Source organism: Phascolarctos cinereus, unplaced genomic scaffold (assembly GCF_003287225.1).
Source record: "Phascolarctos cinereus isolate Bilbo 61053 unplaced genomic scaffold, phaCin_HiC Scaffold_726;HRSCAF=1367, whole genome shotgun sequence".
In the NCBI taxonomy this organism is placed as follows: Eukaryota; Metazoa; Chordata; class Mammalia; order Diprotodontia; family Phascolarctidae; genus Phascolarctos; species Phascolarctos cinereus.
The window spans coordinates 241,167,807-241,186,545 of record NW_027556098.1 but is presented as its reverse complement, the minus strand read 5'-3'; the positions used below and the strand labels follow the sequence as shown (position 1 = coordinate 241,186,545).

The 18,739-nt window shown below is 35.8% G+C and overlaps 1 protein-coding gene across 1 annotated transcript in view; it reads right to left on the bottom strand.

The window, feature by feature from the left end:
- NEB (nebulin) overlaps window positions 1-18,739 on the bottom strand; it is a 232,193-nt gene that overhangs the window by 168,036 nt on the left and 45,418 nt on the right. The window contains 12 exon segments of the mRNA XM_078146167.1: window positions 841-948; window positions 2,063-2,167; window positions 4,241-4,447; window positions 5,272-5,583; window positions 7,171-7,278; window positions 8,031-8,135; window positions 9,807-10,013; window positions 10,117-10,428; window positions 11,925-12,032; window positions 12,116-12,220; window positions 15,384-15,482; window positions 17,949-18,056. Coding sequence (XP_078002293.1) covers window positions 841-948; window positions 2,063-2,167; window positions 4,241-4,447; window positions 5,272-5,583; window positions 7,171-7,278; window positions 8,031-8,135; window positions 9,807-10,013; window positions 10,117-10,428; window positions 11,925-12,032; window positions 12,116-12,220; window positions 15,384-15,482; window positions 17,949-18,056 — 1,884 coding nt within the window.

Sequence of the window (18,739 nt, the reverse complement as noted above, 5' to 3'; positions counted from 1 at the left end):
TTGATCCAATGACCGTGGCCTCTTTGCTGTTCCACAAACAAGACAGTCTGTCTCCCAACTCAAGGTATTTTTCTTGGTTGTCCCCCATGCTTGGAATTTTCATCTCTATCTCCTGGCTTCCCTGGCTTTCTTCAAGTCCCAATTAGAATCTCACATTCTATAGAAAGCCTTTCCTTACCCCTCTTAATTCCAGCACTTAGCACAGTGCCTGGTACCTAGTAAGTTCTACATAAATGTTAGTTATTATTATTATCATAGTGCCTTCAATTTGTTAATTACTTCCAATTTATCTTTTATACATACCTGTTTGCATGTTGCTTTGTCTCCCCTATCAGACTGTAAGCTCCTTGAGAACTGGGACTACCTTTTACCTTTCATTATATCAGAATTGATTAGCACAGTTCCTGGCACACAGTAGGTGCTTAATAAATATTTATTGACTGATTATTGTCATTGTACAGTATTATACAATTCTTGTACAGCATTGTACATTACTGAGATGTTTCTGTTTGAGAATCATATAAATTCCAGTTCTTCCCACAATGAAATTTAAATTAGAAAATGTACCAGTAGTTGACAGTAATAATGATCATGGAAATTCCAAATTTTCCACAGTTGAGAAGAAAGCAAAATATTTGCTCCAATTAAATTGACTTACAGTGATTTTTCAAAAGTGATGCAGTATAAGAAAATACTGGCAATTAATTGTAAACTCAAGCGGCAGAGAATTATTGTGTGTGATATTTTCATTATCCTGATGGAGGGTGTAACACCTTGAGTAGACCTTAAATACTATAGAAAGATATAGAAAAAAAGATAAATCATTCAAATTATACTTACATCACTAGCAATATTCCTTGAAGCTTTTGCAGCAAGTATTGGAATGGCATCTGGCTTCAAATCATAGCCTTTTTTAAGTGTTTTCTTCCAGTCTTCTTTATAATGAGCCTTAAGGAAACAGAGGACAGATTATATTTTGCAAACCTGAGAAATAAGCAGGAGATAAAACCTCTCTTACAAACAATAGATTTCCAGCTGGTAGGGACCTGAGAGGTCATTTATTCCAATCCCCTCATTTCACAGATGAGGAAATTTTGGCCCAAAGAGCTTGAGAGACTTACCCTAGGTCCTGGCAGAGCCAGAATTTGAACCTAGATCCTCTGACATCAGATCTATTCTAGAGCACTTCCATTAAGAGAATTTCAGTGAGTCATGGGAATCAAGTAGCATTTCTTGACTTTTCTTTTCTTTTTTTCTTTTTTTTTTTTAAATAAAAAGGAAACTGGTTGACTTTCAAAAAATCAAAACAAGGATAGAGAGAGGGACTGGACCTGAGATTTCAATAATGAAGTGAACTCATAGATGTGGGGAAGCTCTCGACCAAAGCGAGTGGGCATATTCTTTTGCAACTTTGAGTCTTAAAAGAGTTCCCCAGAGCATGGAGAAGTGACTTGCCCTCTCTGCTCTAGGCAACTATCTTAATGAACCATTTTCAAATTACACTCAGTTTCTTCTGGGCTTGATTTTGTTTTCTAGACAGGGATTTTTCAGCCTGGAAAAAATATGGCAGGGTAGTAACTTAAAACAGTTGTTAAGGGCAAGATTAGCCCTGATTCAAAAAATGACTATATGACCTTCAGCTCCACCGAGGAAGGGATGAATAAAAATTACATTTTAGCCCCAGGTTAGGTATCAGGAATAGTAGTTCCTAACTACTATTGAGTGTTTCTGTTGAGTGAATGTTAAATATTTGAGGTAGGGGAGTGGTATTACTTTCTTTGCAAGTCTCTTAAGACAAAAAAGGGCTCTCAAGCCTTTCTGTAAAAGTGTGGTTCTACCTGAAGGTGGTGAGATGAAAATAATTAGTAATTACTCAGAGGTCTGTCCCCTGTAGCCCTATGACTCTATGGCAGAGCTTAATTTAAAATCCAGAAGTTTCTATACTTGGTCTTAAAGTTTCCAATATATAAACTTAACAACACTTAGATTGAGAAGAATCACATTATCAATCAATAAATCCCAGCTAAGCCATCATTAAATCCACAGCATTCTAAGTACTCACATCACTCATGTTGAGAGCATTGACCTTGGCTTGAATAAACTGTGGTAATTCAGGGTCCAGAGTGTATTTGTGTTTTATTTTCTCCCCTTCTACCTTGTAGTTCAACTAAAAAGAAAAGAGATGACATCAAGCACTTTGTACAATACGTAGCCCATTGGCTTCACAACATCCTAACAAATACTTGGTATTATTTATACTTTACTCTGGGGGCGGGGGTGCCTAAGGGAATATGCCAGTGGTTCTGTGTGGAAACATCTGAGGGTCCCTGAAACCCTTTCAAGGAGTCCTTGAGGTCAAAACTATTTTTATAGTAATACTAAGATGCTTTCATTTCAAATACAATAAATATTGATAGATACAAGTCACATAAACCCAAGTTCTTTGGGAGGTCCTCAATAATTTTTAAGTGTGAAAGGGTCATGATACCAAAATGTTTGAGAATTACTGTCTAGGCTATTCAAGGGTAAATATCCAATAGACATAAAAATTCACAACTCTTATTTTGCAGCTAATTGGAAAAGTATGATGTGGAATTACAGTGATCAGTGTGAAGTCAGAAAAGAAAATGATATTATTACTTTTATTTCCACTCATCTGAGATAGTAAGGAGGAAGTAAGAAGAGAGAGCAATTAGATATCCAAACCTGATTTTAAAAATTCCTTTCAGTGTGCCCATCCTTTAAGATTCTTTTTTTTAAAAAAATTTATTTTTAATTTACAGGAAGTGTGGTACAAAATGGACAATTTCAATTACATTAAATCAAAAGGGTTTTGAACAAATAAAATAAATGTAGCCAAGATCAGAAGGAAAACAGAAAATTCGGAAAATATTTCTATAGACAGTGTATCAGATAAAGGTCTCATAACTAAAATATATAAAGAACTTTGTCAAATCTTTTAAGATTTGACTGCTAAAGGCTGCTAAAAATCTTCAGAACTGGCTAACATGGTTTTTTCTTCCTTTATGTTTTCTTCTCCCTAGTCTCTGATAGAGGTAAAAAATAAGTATTAAAGTGGATAAACAGAATGCATGAAGAGAGCAAAGGATGATGAGGAAAGTACCTGGATAACCAAGACTAATATTAATGATAATGACAGCAATGGTAATAATAATTGGAATGAAAATAGCCCACAAGCACTTTCCTCATAACAACTGTACCAGCTAGGTGGTATAAATAATTTTATCTCCATTTTCAACTGAGAAAACTGAGTAACAGAAAAGTCAAGTAACTATTCCTGCATCTTGATTATGATGATAAGATGTCTGGTTAACATATGGGAAATATAGGAATTTTAATTTTAAAATTAGAGAAATAGTACATATTTGCTAAATTGAACTGAATTTTGAGTCAAAGAGAATAATTGCACCATTCACTATAAATAATTGCTAGGTGTGGTGGTGGAGACTTGCAATCCCTACCTGTTACCTGAGTCTGGAACCAAAGTGGTTAGTCCCCAGAAGTCATGGGTGGGAGGTGGGGAGAGGGTAGGATCAGGTTGCTTAAGGTAGTTCAAATTGGCCCAGGTCAGAAATGCATCAAGTCAAAACTTCCAGTGTGAGCAGGATGGGATTGGACTACACTTCTAGCCTAGGTGAGATGGGGACACCTAGTCTTTTTTTTTTTTTAAAGGAAACAGTTTTGCTCCGTGAGTTGGCCTTTTCCAGATCTTTAGGGTATTGTAAAACAGTTGTGGAAAACAATATTAGGACCTATTAAAGCACACTGAGGCCTGGAAAAATCACTTCACTTCATAGCAAAAAAATAGTTAACTTCAGACAGAGTCAAGGATGATAATAATGTTTTTATCTATTAGATATTTAGGTGAAAAGAGCTTAAAGCTTTCAGAACTTGACAAAGTCTTTGAACTCTTATTTTTCCGTCAGTAGACTCTGCAATATGTTGTGTGAATTCCCTCAGCTCCTGCGCTACATGCTCAAACTCCAAGCCACTTCAAAAGGGAAATATTTTCATTTCAGCTTTGAAAGCATTTTTTCCATTTTGCATAAACATTCCCTCAATGGTTGGAAGCTCTTTCTTAGCTCTCCTGAAATTAAACAGTTCCTACTGCAGGACGGTACAGCAGCATGACCTGAGGTCTTGATCAGTAGCAAGCACTTTTTAAAAGAGCATCTTGGTCAGTAACTAGCACACACACTTGTGAAATGAAATCGCTTACATCACTCAGCTGCTTTGTATTCTGCTGAGCCAAAACCATGCCCATGGAGTCTGGCACACTTGTGAATTTGATTGTGTCTGGGTGCTGTCGATATTTCCTCTCACTTAAGGCCTCTCCGGCTTTCTTGGCTTTTTCAACTTCCAGAGAACCAAAAGGGATCCAGCCAATGCCTTTGAAGAAGCTGTTGTAATCGTCTTTATATACATTCTACAAAAGAGAAATCTCATGTGAGAAAACGTCACAGAGAATAGTGAAAGAATGTTTCTGAAATCTACTGTTCTACCCAGGTTAAAGGCATGTTAAGAAGAACCCATCTACAGTACTTTGATTTCTTGACTATACTTGGTCTGTACAAAGATTCTGATCTAGGTCTAGAAATGAGTAATTATCACTTTCCATGGCCAAATGAGAGTTCTTAGTTAATTTCCTACATTAACAAAAAATTTGTGCAACATTTGCTTATGTTGCAGTTTACTGGGACACAGATCAATCAAATACGCAATCAAGTCTTTGTCTTCCCATTTAGCTATTTGGTGACTCAGAAATGCACACAAAATGAAAACTTGAATTCAAGCGTGAGAAAAAAAATTAAACTACCTCTCTTGATTTCAGTAATGTTTTCTATTATACCGATAGTGCAATATCAAGAAAGCCATTCAAAACCTCCAGATTCATAATTCTTTATCTCATTTCCTCTATAACAGGAAATCTTGGATTATCTTAAACTTTCCATGATTATAGCAGGGCAGAAATTGATTAGCTTTTACAGTTAATGAGATATAATCTTCCCTTCAACTTAAAAGATCATTCAAGAGAAAAATGTCCACTGTTATGAAGAGACCAAAAAAAAGCCAATGGAACAGGCCATGTGCTCTGGCTTTGGAGATTTTTTGGTGACAGTCATTGAGAATGAAATACAGAACTGTGTTAAGATCTCTGGTGTAATCTGAAGTCAAATACAGAAAGAAAATTGTAGTTAATTAAATGACTAAAATAAATGTCATGGAGCTGTTGCTCATACACATACTTACATCACTCTGAATCTGCATCATATTCTTTGCAAGTTCAAGATTCATAGCATCTGGCAAATAAGTGTAATGGTGTATTGGCTGTTTGTAGTTGACATTGGTGGCAACGTCCTGGGCCATTTTTGCAGCAGTTATGCTGACCATGTCTCTAGGTGTATGATAGCTAGTTTTGGTATTCTCATAGTTCTTCTTGTATTCACGATCAGACTGCATCTTTGCCACATTCATGAAATGGACTAACTTGGGATCATCTTGAAGGCTTCTAAAACCAACATGTTTTCCTTTTGACTTTTCATATGCTTCTTTGTATTTATACTGCAAAAAAATGATACAATTGTCAGATTACCATGTAAGGTAGGGTTGTATCATGCAGACACAGAGAAAAATTCGACCTGTGATTGTCTTGTAGGAGACACTATGAGAAATGCCAGACCAGACAGAAATATGATTATAACCAATCCCAGAATATTAAAGAGATAATTTCAGTTTATCATCATCATCATCATGAATTCAGTAAATTCTGGACCTGTTTTTACTCTTCACTCTGTATCTTGAAGACTATTTGAATGTAGAGATTCTCTGAAGAGAGTAAAACACAAAGACACTTTGGGAAACATGAATTAGTCCTATATCTGTGTGTACAGCAGTTTTACAGGGGTTCCCCTGCAAATCCAATGTTCATCATAGGAATCGGGGTTGGGGACGGGTACTGGATCTGAAATTTTATTGGTATAAGGAATTCCTAAATAAATCCAATCCCTCTATCAATGCAGATTACACGCTCTCCAAAACCTGCCTGGAGAACAGAGGTTAAGCAGCTTGCCAAAAGTCATACAGCCAATTTGTATGAGGCAAGACTTGAGCCCAGCTTTTCCTGGCTTCAAGATGGCCATACCACCCTGAATGTACCCAATCTTGTCAGAAACTAAACAGAGTTGAAATAGTTAGTACTTGAAAGAAGATTATGAAATAATCCCCTGTCTTTGTTGTTATTGTTGTTGTTGTTGTTGTTGTTTAATGAAAGGGCCTTCAATGAAAAAGCCCAAATGTCAGTCTATGTTTACATTTCCCAAAATATAATGCATACTTTCTCCCTTATAAATCCATCTAAAATATGTATATCTCATATATAACACTAGAAAACAATGTTCCCAAGCTCATACTCAAACAATTGGGGGGAATGTTTTTACATTTTGTCATCAACATGGTTTCATCATTCATTTATGTTACATGTACCATGTACCCACTGTACGTAAGAAGGTAATAAAAAGAAGAAGCTGCCCATTCCCTCTTTTTCTTTTCTAAATGGCAGATTAAATATCGTGGTGTAGTATGATGTCAGTGAAGACTAGGGAACTTGTAATGTTTCTAAGAAATATTTTTCTACTGATAGGAAGATTGCATAGAAAAAAAATGTATACTTTTCTGTTATAGATGATTTGAGCATCAATTTACATGAAACAAAATGATATCATGGGGAAATAGGGCTCTGTCCATTTGGTTGTGAAAATCTATCCATTTTATTTGACACCCTTTACATCTCTCTCATACAACTATAATGCAGGCAGTCATCTGAATCCAGTATGGTAATGCCAGTCAATCTGTTTTATTGAAAGCAAAAGTACAATGTCAGGGAAATGTGTCAGTAGAGGTAATTCACACCATGAATCAGGAGAGCAAACTGCTGTCAGCTCCATGACAGCTTTACCAACTGGGGTCAACTAAAATGAATAATAAATAAGGTTTTAAAATAGACAGGTTTTCAAAACATTAACAATTTTGGAGAGAATTTGAATAGATGATAAATTCAAAATATCACTTCCAATAAGACACCGCTTAAAGAAGTACACACTTGATTTTTAAAATGCTATTACACAAACTTCATCTGAAATTTATACTCACATCACTAGCAATGTTTCTAGAAGCTTTGGCTGCAGCAATTGGAATAGCATCACCTGTCACATTGGTTCCTTTGGCTATTAAATCATGCCAGTCACGTTTATAACATGCCTGCAAAAGAATTACAAAAAATGATTCTGGCATTCTAAGTTCTAATCAATGGAAAGTTAATTCTAGACTACTGGGCCGGTTTTTAAAAAACAAACAAGTTTATAGTGAATCCTATATGTTGCCCTGTTAATGGCACATTTTTTTAGAAAAGAAAGTCACATTTAGGATAGTAACCACATTAAGGGAGGTTTACTATGGTTTGGACTGATTGAATCGTATTTGGAATACTGTGTTCAGTGTGGGCCACCATCTTTTAAGGAGAGCATTAACAAAATAGAGTGTGTTATGTGTAAAAAGGCTAGGATGGTTAAAGGTCTAGAATCCATATTATATAAGGAATGACTGGAGGAATTAGAAGTGTTTAATGTAGAGAAAGTTGACAGTAAACAAGATGACTGACTTGGGATCAAAGATTTCTCCACCTTCAAACAGTAACATGAAGATATATTACATCAGCTAAAAACCAGACATTTGTGAAGCTTCAGAAAGCAGAATTAAGACCAGTGAGGGTAAAGAAACAAAATTCAATTCACTAAAAGGAAGAACCTTCTGAAAATGAGAGTTGGCCAATAATGAATGGGCTGTTTTGCAAAATAGTGAGCTCCCTGTCACTGGAAATGTTCAGGGAATTATTAAAGTGATTCCTATACTGGATAAAATGAGGATGATATTTAAGGATTGTTCTAGTCCCAAAATTTCATGATTTCATTAATGAATTATGTAGACATCATACCACTCGCAATTCTACTTACATCACTGATATTGTAAGCGTTACATTTGGCCTGAATAAATTGAGGAAGGTCAGGGCTCATGCTGTATTTGTGTTTCACCTCTTCTCCTTTAGCTTTGTATAGGATCTGCAATAAAAACAACACAAAATGAAACTGAAGACACGCAAAAAGAAATTCCCACAAAGGCCTATGGAAAGTTGTTAGTCTAATATTCCAACATGTGAATAATTTTTTAAAAGATTAATGAAAAGCCTTGGGCATTTACACATCTTTGAGAAAAAATGTATTTCAAGTCTTATAGAAGAAAAACAGAAAGAAAAAGCTCTGAGGAAAATAAAATTGTCTTTGCCTATTGATGAATGAAAAAAATTAACCTTTAACTATTAGCCAAATGGGAAGATATTTCAAAAGTTTGATAAACTAGTATTAATAGCAGAACATATTAAAACCAGAAGCATTTATCCTTTGCCAATTGAATTCTTAACTCTTCAGGATTTTTTTTCTTATTAAAAATAATAACTCATAACTAATTATAATTTCAATGCCTAAATTACATAGTTGTTCCTTTTGATAGGAAAGGCATAATATCATAAGATGATAAGACCATAGATTTTGAACTAGAAGATCTTTTAGGGTCATCAAGCCTAACCCCCTTCATTTTATAGATGAAGAAACTGAGGCACTGAAAGATTAGGTGACTTGTCCAAAGTCACAGAGTAGAAAGTGTCAGAGCCAGGACTGAAGCCATGTCTTCTGATTTTAAAGAGCCAGGGCTCTTTCTACAATGCCATGCCGTCTTATTTTAGCTTACTATTGACTATTTTTTTGATTTACATAGGGGCAAAGAATAACGTTGGCCTTCCATATAAAAATATCTTTTCCTTTTCATACCCATTCAAATGTAATGATTTGTTTGAAATCTCATAGTGTATGTTCATGTTCTGGAATCAAAAATAAATTCCCAACCTCCAACTCTCAGTTTTCTCTGTCAAATGTCATGTGTAGACAGACAAATAAATATTTCAACTAAAATCTGTAAATGTTCAAAAAAACCCTCAAGAATCAAAACAATCTGGAGAAAATATCTGTACTCAACCTTAACAAAAACATTAACATTGGACAAAAATCCTGCTAGTCATGAATTTACTGTCTTTTTAGTATAGACGAATATGCTTGATGTTACCATTATATGCCTTCATCAGCTATAATACACAGATTTATTTTATTTAGGCAAACATATTAAAGTATTGCTTTCCACCAAAGCCAGAAAATGAGTTTGTCTGCTATCATACCACATGGGATAAATTCTGACTGGCAAAACACATATTCCAGAACAAGATACCTACTGTACTACTAGAGTCTGAGTTATTAGTGCTTTAAATTATTCCATTTCTAGTAGTAATTTACAAGTAACAAATCCTAGAAACAACAAGGGAACTAGAGGACGAATATATTGTGAGCATAGCGGCTGGCATCTAGGTTTAACATACTGCATATATGCATGCAATACTGATACAGATTTCTACTAGTAAGTTTATCCACTAAATGTTTCAAAGGCAGTTTATATAGGAGAAAACGTGTGTGAAGAAATAAGAATAATAATAATGATAATAAAGCAAGGCATAAGAAAAACTAAACATTTGTAAAGTTACAAGGGTTTTTTTCCTATTTTTGACAACTTTCGGCCAAAAGCAACAAAATTCTTACCTGAACCTCAAGTCTGAAAAAAAAGTTGCATAGTTAACAGTGTCAGTTTTCCTTTCATTTGGTTTACTTTCTCTCTTCTAGCATACTCACATCACTAGTTTGCTGTGTATTCTGCTTTGCTTGGACCATAACTGGAGAATCCACAACACTGGTAAATTTGAGGGTATCTGGATGTTGCCTGTACTTCTTTTCATTCAGTGCATCACCAGCTTTTTTCACTTTCTCCACCTCCAGAGAGCCAATGGGGATCCAGCCAACACCTTTCATCCAGTTATTATAGTCTTCTTTGTAGACATTCTTTAAAAAAGAGAGAGAAAACGGAAGCAAGTATAGGAGATTCTTTATCTATATCTAAATTCTGAGTTCAAATGCTTTCTTTTGCTAAATACATGCAACTTACATCACTCTGAATGTGCATCATATTTTTAGACAACTCCAGATCCATGGCATCAGGCAGGTAGGTATAATGATGGAGCTGATGCTTATAATTGACATTACTGACGAGATCCTGAGCTTTCTTAGCTCCAACAACATTGAACATATCATGAGGTGTATTATACTTGGTTTTGGACTTTTCATAGTCTTTCTTGTATTCCCGTTCAGACTGCAACTTGGCGACATTCATATAGTGAACCAGTTTGGGGTCATCTTGCAGACTTTGGAAGCCCACCATTTTTCCTTTAGCTTTTTCATAGTCTTTCTTGTACTGAACCTATTTCAAATCAAAGGGTGAAAAGGTCACAATTTAGCTGTGAGAGTTGGGTTTTTTGAGGAAGTTGGGAGAGAACAATGAGACCACCCCTTAGACAATTTGGAGACAAAAGCAAATTTAAGCTTCCCAGAAATTACTCCAGTTAAGTTTTTTTTCAAGTTAGATATAATCTATTTTTAATACTTTGTAAGATAGAAAGGTAAAATTAAATTGTTAAGTTAGATGGAATCTAATGATTGAGTAGTATTGAAAAATCAAGTCAATTTAAAGCAATTTGCTAAAACACTTTGTAAAGGTAATGAAGTGTAGGGGAAGATTTATAGGAGAAAAGGATATTTATATATAAAAAGTGAAAGACATAGGTTAGACCGAAAGGTTGCATAGAATCATGGATGAAAGCAAGATATCGTTCATTCAAATTGCTCTTCTGAAACACAGGTGTAAGTCTCTTAAATCTCTTAGTCATATAAGACTTGTCAAGGATCAAGATAGCATTTTATAATTAACCTTAAAAACAATTCCCAAGGACTCTATTATGATGAGGACTTTGCACTAAACAAAGACTACATGATCATTGGTTTATCTTGGTTTAAAGAAATTCGAATAAGACATACATTAGATTGTAAGTTCTTTGAGGGCAAGGATTATATTTGCCTTTCTTTATCTCTCTAGTGCTCAGCACAGTGCCTAGCACATAGTAGATGCTTCTTCTGAATTGTAAGGGTTATTTGATAAGAATTCATTACAGTGGGAGTTCATACACATCCTTTGTTCAAGATATGTAAGATTAGGTTCTAGAAACTATCTATCTTAGATGATATTTTGCAAGTAACTTTTGCCTGCAGTTGAAGTAACAAACATAGTGTCTTCTTGGGGTGCTTATTAATACAAAATTAGTTTTAATTGATTTAACAATCACTTATTAAATGTTTAATAACAGCATCAGGTGAATAGGTAGAATGAGGGAGCTGATGTTTATAATGGTTATTACTGATGAGATATATTCTAAGCTTCCTTAATTCAAACAACATTGAAAATATACTGTTATGTATTAGTTTTAGCTTTGGGCTTTACATAGTCATTGTGTACTGGGGACTAGGATCAGACACAAGCATAGATAGTATGACACCTAAGGTGCAAAGCAAGGTGCTTTGTGAAGTCTGACTAGCGAAGTTGCTATCAACAGAATGGCATTAAGGAAGACTTCATAGAGGATCATAGATTTAGAGCCGGAGAGATCTTACAGGGCACCTAGAGCAATCTCTACTTTTACACATAAGAAAACTGAGGCCCAGTTGTGACTTGATCAAGGTCATGTGGTCGGTTAATAGATTCGGGATTGGAATCCATGTCTTTTGAGTCCAAAGGTTGCTTTCTTTCAAGATAAGGTAGCATTTGAGTTGGGTCTTAAAAGATGGATAAGAATTAAACACAAATGAACAAATCCTGTTTTCTGTAAACACTCTTAGAAGAATGTGAGAAATGGTTGAACTTACATCGCTAGCAGCCTGTCTAGCAGCTTTGGCAGCTTTAATAGGGATGGCGTCAGTTCTGAGGTCATACCCCTTTTTGCTCAAGTCTTTCAAGTCTGCTTTGTATAGATTCTGCAAGAAGGTAATATTCCGATTAACTTCAACACTACATTATAGAGAGGTAAATAAGTACCCAGACTGCAGAACGAACTTACGTCACTAATATTGTAGGCATTAACTTTAGCCTGCATAAACTGGGGCAGGTCAGCTGGTAGGTTATACTTGTGGAGTATTTCTTCTCCTTTGGCTTTGTACAGAACCTATAATTAAAACAAAACAAGGAAAACATTTTGATGTCCAAAGAAAATAATCTCAAATTGACTTTCAAATGTAGTTTTGACTGCATAGGAAAGGACCCTTGAAAAAGGGCTTTTTTGGTATCCCCACATCCACCTGAAAAAAAGATATGCACCAACTCTAGAATGCACAAGGGGTTTCTTCCATTCTGATGGAGCACTGGGACAAAATTAACAAGCACTGACAAACATTAGCTGGCAAGGTACCTCATAGCAAGGACATACATGTTCCTTAATTAGTACACATGAGGAGACTCAGTTGTAATTTCAGCCCTTTGGTCACTTATAGAGTCACTATGGTTCTTAGGGCTACTCTTGGGATGTGGAGAAAGATGGCCTATTATAATCTAGAACTATGTTGGGATATTTGACCCATTCTCAAAATTAGGAGGTCTTTTGGGTAGGTGTGTTAGTGTTGATCTCCCCTAAAATTATGATTGGAACTAAACTAGGTTCCCCAGGGAATTATCTTCCTCTCTTTCTCACCTCCCTCTCCCATTCTACAGATTAAAACCCATGGAAAAACCCCAAATTAGAGGTTAATTTACATTAATAATAGCTAGCATGTATATAGCACTTTAGGGTTTGCAAAGCACTTTACGTGTTTTATGTCATCTCATCCTGTGAGGTACGTGCTATTCTTAATCCCATTTTACAGGTGAGGAAACCGAGGATGAGAAAGGTCAAATGACTTGTCTAGGGTCACACAGCTAGTGTCTAAGACAATATTAGAACTCAGGTCTTCCTGAGTTCTTCAAACACTCCACTGTGCCAACTAGCTGCCCCTGGGAGTTATCCAGTCCAGTAAAGACCCATTTTCTTGGAAAACAAAAAGAGGGTTAAAGATAAGAGATGAAGAACTTAGCGAGTGTTAGATATTTCCTCCGAACCACTCTGAAAGCACATAGACAAATACAAATAGAGCAGACATTAGACAGGGTGGAAGGGTGCTGGGGAATGATGGTGGTGTAGATCACAAAATAACTCCTTTTCTGATGATATGAGGACCCCAGACCCCACCACACAGAAAATTTCACTCCAATTAGTAGAATATAGTGCCTAGCACACAGTAGGTGCTTCTTCTGAATTGGAAGAGTTGTTTGAAGGTCTATGAAGCCAATGCTTCTTTGGTCAAAGTATTATTACATTATTTTTCAAACATATAGCTGCCTATTACCTGCAGTTAGATGGCACAGAAGACAGAGTGTTGGATTTGGAGTCAGGAAGACTCCAAACTTACTAGCTGTGTGACCTTGGGCAAGTCACTTCACCTTTGTCTGCCTCAGTTCCTTCAACCTCAAACAAGTGATTATTATATTTATAAAGCACTTATCATAGTGCCTGACACATAGTAGGCACTATGATAAATGCTTGGTTCCTTCACTCTGTTACTTCAAGGATCAAATTTAAAGTCCTCCATTTGGCACTTAAAACTCTTCACAATCTGTCTTCATCTCAACATCCTAACTTTATTGTATATTTCTCCCCTTCACATACACTATGGTCTTGTCAGACTGGCCTTCTTACTCTTCCTCTTTCATGACTTTTGATCTTTCATCTCTGTGCTTTTGCATTGGCTGCTCCATATGCCTCGAAATAGGGGCATCGAGGTGGCTTAGTGGATAGAGTACTGGGCTTGGAACCAGAAAGACATATCTTCTGAGTTCAAATCTGGCCTCAGACACTTACTAGCTATGTGACCCTAGGCAAGTCATTTAACCCTGTTTGTCTCAGTTTCCTCATCTGGAAAATGAGCTGAATATGGCAAACCACTACAGTATCTCTGCCAAGAAAACCCCAAATGGGGTTACTAAGAGTTAGACACAACTGAAAAATGACTTAACAACAACAAAATGCCTTAAATATATTTCTTCTTGACCGCCACACCCTTAGAATCTCTAGTTTCTTTTTAAAGTCAGGTCAAATGCTACCCTAAGATAACTTCCTTGAAGAATCCTACCCCACCCCTAAGTACTAGTGCATTTCTCAAAATTACCTAGTACCTACTATATATGTATATAGATGCATACTTACATGCATACATGTCATTTCACCTGGATAGACTGTAAGCTCTTTGAGGACAAGGCCCGTGGGTTTGTATTCCCAATACTAGAATAGGGTCTGGCTGAAAGTAGGTGCTAAATAAATGTTTGTCGATTTAAAATTTGATTGATTTATCCCTAAATTTAGAACTTACCCTGGTTGAAACTATGAAATGAGGAAAATTTTTGTTCTATAAGCCTCATCCTCCTTTTTTGTGCCCCTTACCCCTCTCTCTAGTATTACATCCCTATCACTCTAAATACCCAGAGCCTTTCCCATAGAAAATCTGCACAAATAAAGGTGTCTGGTATCAGTAATTTATATTAGTGCCAATTCTAGTTAGCATTTTCTTTCTCTCAAGAGCCTTTGTATATTATATTTTTTCTCTACTTGTAGAATGAAAGATTTTTCCTTCCTTGCTAATAATAAAGGACTCTTAGGCACCTTTGATCTCATGAGATATATGTGACATGTAGCTATAAATATACACATAGTATATATATGTATATGTATATATATATATATGTGTATGTATATATGTGTACATATACATATATGTATACACACATGTCAGGAGTGCCAGGAAGCTCACCCCTCCACTCCCAGCCTATCAAAGATCTATATCTATACCATCTCTATCTGTAGCTATATTTATGTGGGAAAGACATTCTAGCACCATGGAAATGATACCATGTAGGCAGCTGCCTATGCTACCTACATATAAGGGTGACACTGGTACTACTTTCTCCAGTATTGTTCAGTTTATCATTAATTCTTTTCAGGAATCATAGAAAGATGAGCCTGAGGCTCTCCTCATTCATTGGCATTTCTTACCTTTGCTATAGGTAACATGTCACATATAGAAATGGGAAGGCTGACTTGTCTCCTAGATTATTCTATTACATGGTGTTTTCTAGGAATATTCAATTTGATGGGTTTTATAGCTGCAGATATCGGAGACATACACAAATAGGAGCAGACCAGAGATACTCTGCATTGAGTACTGCTATAGACAGCAAGAACATTTAAACTAAGTACTTATTTTATCGACACATATCAGGACATGGATATAATTGCCACTTACATCACTCCTCTGGGCCTGGTTGATTTTAGACTGCACTGTAATGGGAGCATCCTCGATGGCAGTAAATTTGAGAGTGTCTGGATGCTGGCGGTACTTTTTCTGTAAAATAAATAAAATAAATAAATAAAGAGAAAGAACAAAGTTTCGTATTCCTAAAGTCTCACAACATTTCTAAGCAAAATCTTCAAGAAATTATTTCAGGGTAATAGGAATTGATCTTGCTATAAAATATATGAACAACAATAGTCATGTTTCTTTGGAAAATGAATACACATTCTCCAGGCTTGAAGACTGGGCTAAGCCCACAGACTGTCTCACTCATTGAGGTATCAGCTATAAAATTTACAAAGGCAGCATTCAAACTTTACGTTTAATTTCTTCTCATAACAATAAAAACACATCCCTTATTTCTGGAAAATTCATGTGAAAGCCTCCTATGGCATTACTAGAAAGCACAAGAGAGTTTTTGAGCCCCTCAGAAGTAATATTTGTAAAAATCTAACACTTGCTAATGACATCTCAGGACAATTTTCCCCATCATTTGGACAGCAGCTGGTGCTGAGTGCCTAAAAAGAGCTGGGGGTGTGGCTAGAGATTAGGAATAGGAGAAATAGGAGAGAGAAGCACTTTACCTTTAAAGACTTCTTGGGGTTAGTTCATGGGTTCAGCAGTCTAATAAAAGTCGTGTTGGTGGTTGGTACATGGTGAATGCTTAACAAATGCTTGGTGATTGGCTAACTTATGAGTCATGAGAGGCTGCAAATAGTGAACTTTGAGGAACCATAATGTGAAATGATGAAGGAGGAAGGGAAAATTGTTACTACACTTCTTCACATGTGCCCTTTTCATCCAAAAGTAAGACCTCCAAAGTCTCAACCTTCAAAAACACAGGTACAAATCCACAAGTAAAATAGGTTTCTGAGAGAGCAAAATATCTGTCACAAAGTCTACGTGCTTTCCTTTGCAGGCAAGACCCTTGGGCCATCAGTAAGCCCATCAAATGAATATAAGCTCCTTGAAGGTAGGGGCTGTTTTGTTTTTGTACCCTTCATGCATAGCACAGTATCGGGCACAGCTGGTCCTTAACAAATGCTTGTTGATTGATAGACGTAGTCTAACAGACTTACCTATTTGAAGGGAGAAGTGACAGCTGACATGAAAGGAGATACAGAAACTAATAATAAGAAGTAACAGAATGATAAAATTGGAGAATTTAGTGTGGGTGTATGTATGATTTTTTTTCCAGGTGAGTCAATCGGGGTCAAGCGACTTGCCTAGGGTCACACAGCTAGTGTCAAGTGTCTGTGGCTGGATTTGAACTCACGTCCTCCTGACTCCAGGGCCGGATCTCTATACACTGTGCCACCTAGCTGACCCCTTAGTGTGGGTATAAATAGCCAATATCACCTCAATAGACCCTAGGGAGTACCGCTGTATTGCAGCACAATATCATAACTAATGTTCATAACAATGACTCCAAGTTATCAAGAAAAAGTTATATTATGTTATATTAAGTTATGTTATATCATATATATTATTTTTTCTTAGAAGGTTAAAAAAATGTAGTATATTTTGGAAAGATTTCTTTCACTAAAAACAATTTTTAACTCTTTTGGCACTTAAAGAGAATAAGATTTTTCTATCTGGAAAATTTACTTCTGTGGAACAGCTCCGTCTCCAATGATGCTGGATAAATGAGATGTGCTTATCATTTAACAGCACATGTCATAATTTAGGAGACTCATTCATCACTTTTTGGACTTTAAGAATAAAGTAATTGACTCTGATCAATGTAAGGACCAATCACAATTCCAGAGGATGGACAGTTTAGCATGCCATACAACTGGTGCAGAATGTGATATACATTCTTAGGCATGGCCAGCATGAGAATTTGTTTTGCTTGACTATGCCTATTTGTTACAAGGGCTTTCTTTCATTTTTCAAAGAAGTGGGGATAAAGGGGAAATAGGGAGAAAGGTTGCTAAAATACATAGAAGAGAACAGATGGAAGGCCAGAGGAAACACAGACAAGTAGGACAGCTTTGAAATGTGTGTGTTAAATTTGTCATATACTTAGAGAGAAAAACAAACTATAAAGTCGAGATTCACAGTTTTGTGGGTAATCTTTTTTTGTTCTTTGTATATGGAAATGTGGATTTTGTTTAGTGTTTGTGGAGTTCAGAATAAAAAAATTAAAAAGCAATCTTAGGTAAAATTATATCTACTCATGCACAGCACATACATAAATGTATGTATATGTGTTTTGTATAACATATAACACATGTACATATGGGCAGCTAAGTGGCATAGAGAGCACAGGGCTTGGAGTCAGGAAGACCTGAGTTCAAATACACATTAGCTGTGTGACCCTGAACAAGTCACTTAACCTTGTTTGCCTCAGTTGCTTCATCTGTAAAATGAGCTGGAGAAGGAAATCACAAACCACTCCACAGTCTTTATCAAGAAAATCTCAAATGGGGTCATGAAGAGTCAGACACAAGTGAAAAATAACTGAACAACAATAACAAAAGTATGTACATATAATGCATGCATCTGTTTCTGTACCTCATTAAGAATATCTGAAGCTCTCTTGGCCTTTTCCATTTCCAAAGACCCAAATGGTACCCAGCCACAGCCTTTCATCCAGCTATTGTAGTCAGCTTTATATTCAACCTAAAACCCCAAAGCAGAGATTTTCAATTCCTTCAGTATCATCCTTATTTAACTAGCAAATAAATTAATTTTTTCCACATAGATCATATTCAGTATTGCATATACTAATGCAGTTTTCAATACAATCTTGGGCCAGATTTTAGTCACCTTTTGGCTTCTGATTTCTCCTAAATGACATGTTCTTTTGCCCATCTTTTTATTCTAATATAGATAATTTGCAAGATTAAAAAGAAACTTAGTCAAAATTCTTTGCTTATGAAGTCAGTAAGGTTTAATACATCCTTACAGTTTGCATTGAACTTTTAAATAGTCAACCAGACACATTAAAGGCAAAAAAACTAAACAATTTTAAGGAAAAAACTCTATCTTTTTGCTGCCTTTCATTAGACGTAAAGAGTCTTTCTCCCTAAATAAATATTTAAACTTTTAATTTTAAGACATTAAAGCTGAAACTAGAACTAAGATTCCAGGAGGAAAAACTTATTTGCAAAATGTATATCTGAAGGGATAGATGAGATTAATTGAACCATGAGGGTTCAATGCAAACTCCAAAATAATTTTACAATTAAAAATATTATTATTTGATGTTCAGATTGAAGGTGTCCAATGTCAAAGGAAACATTTGTAATTACCTGACTTCCTGAGACTTGATAGTGACTATTTATATTAAAGTGCTAAACTAT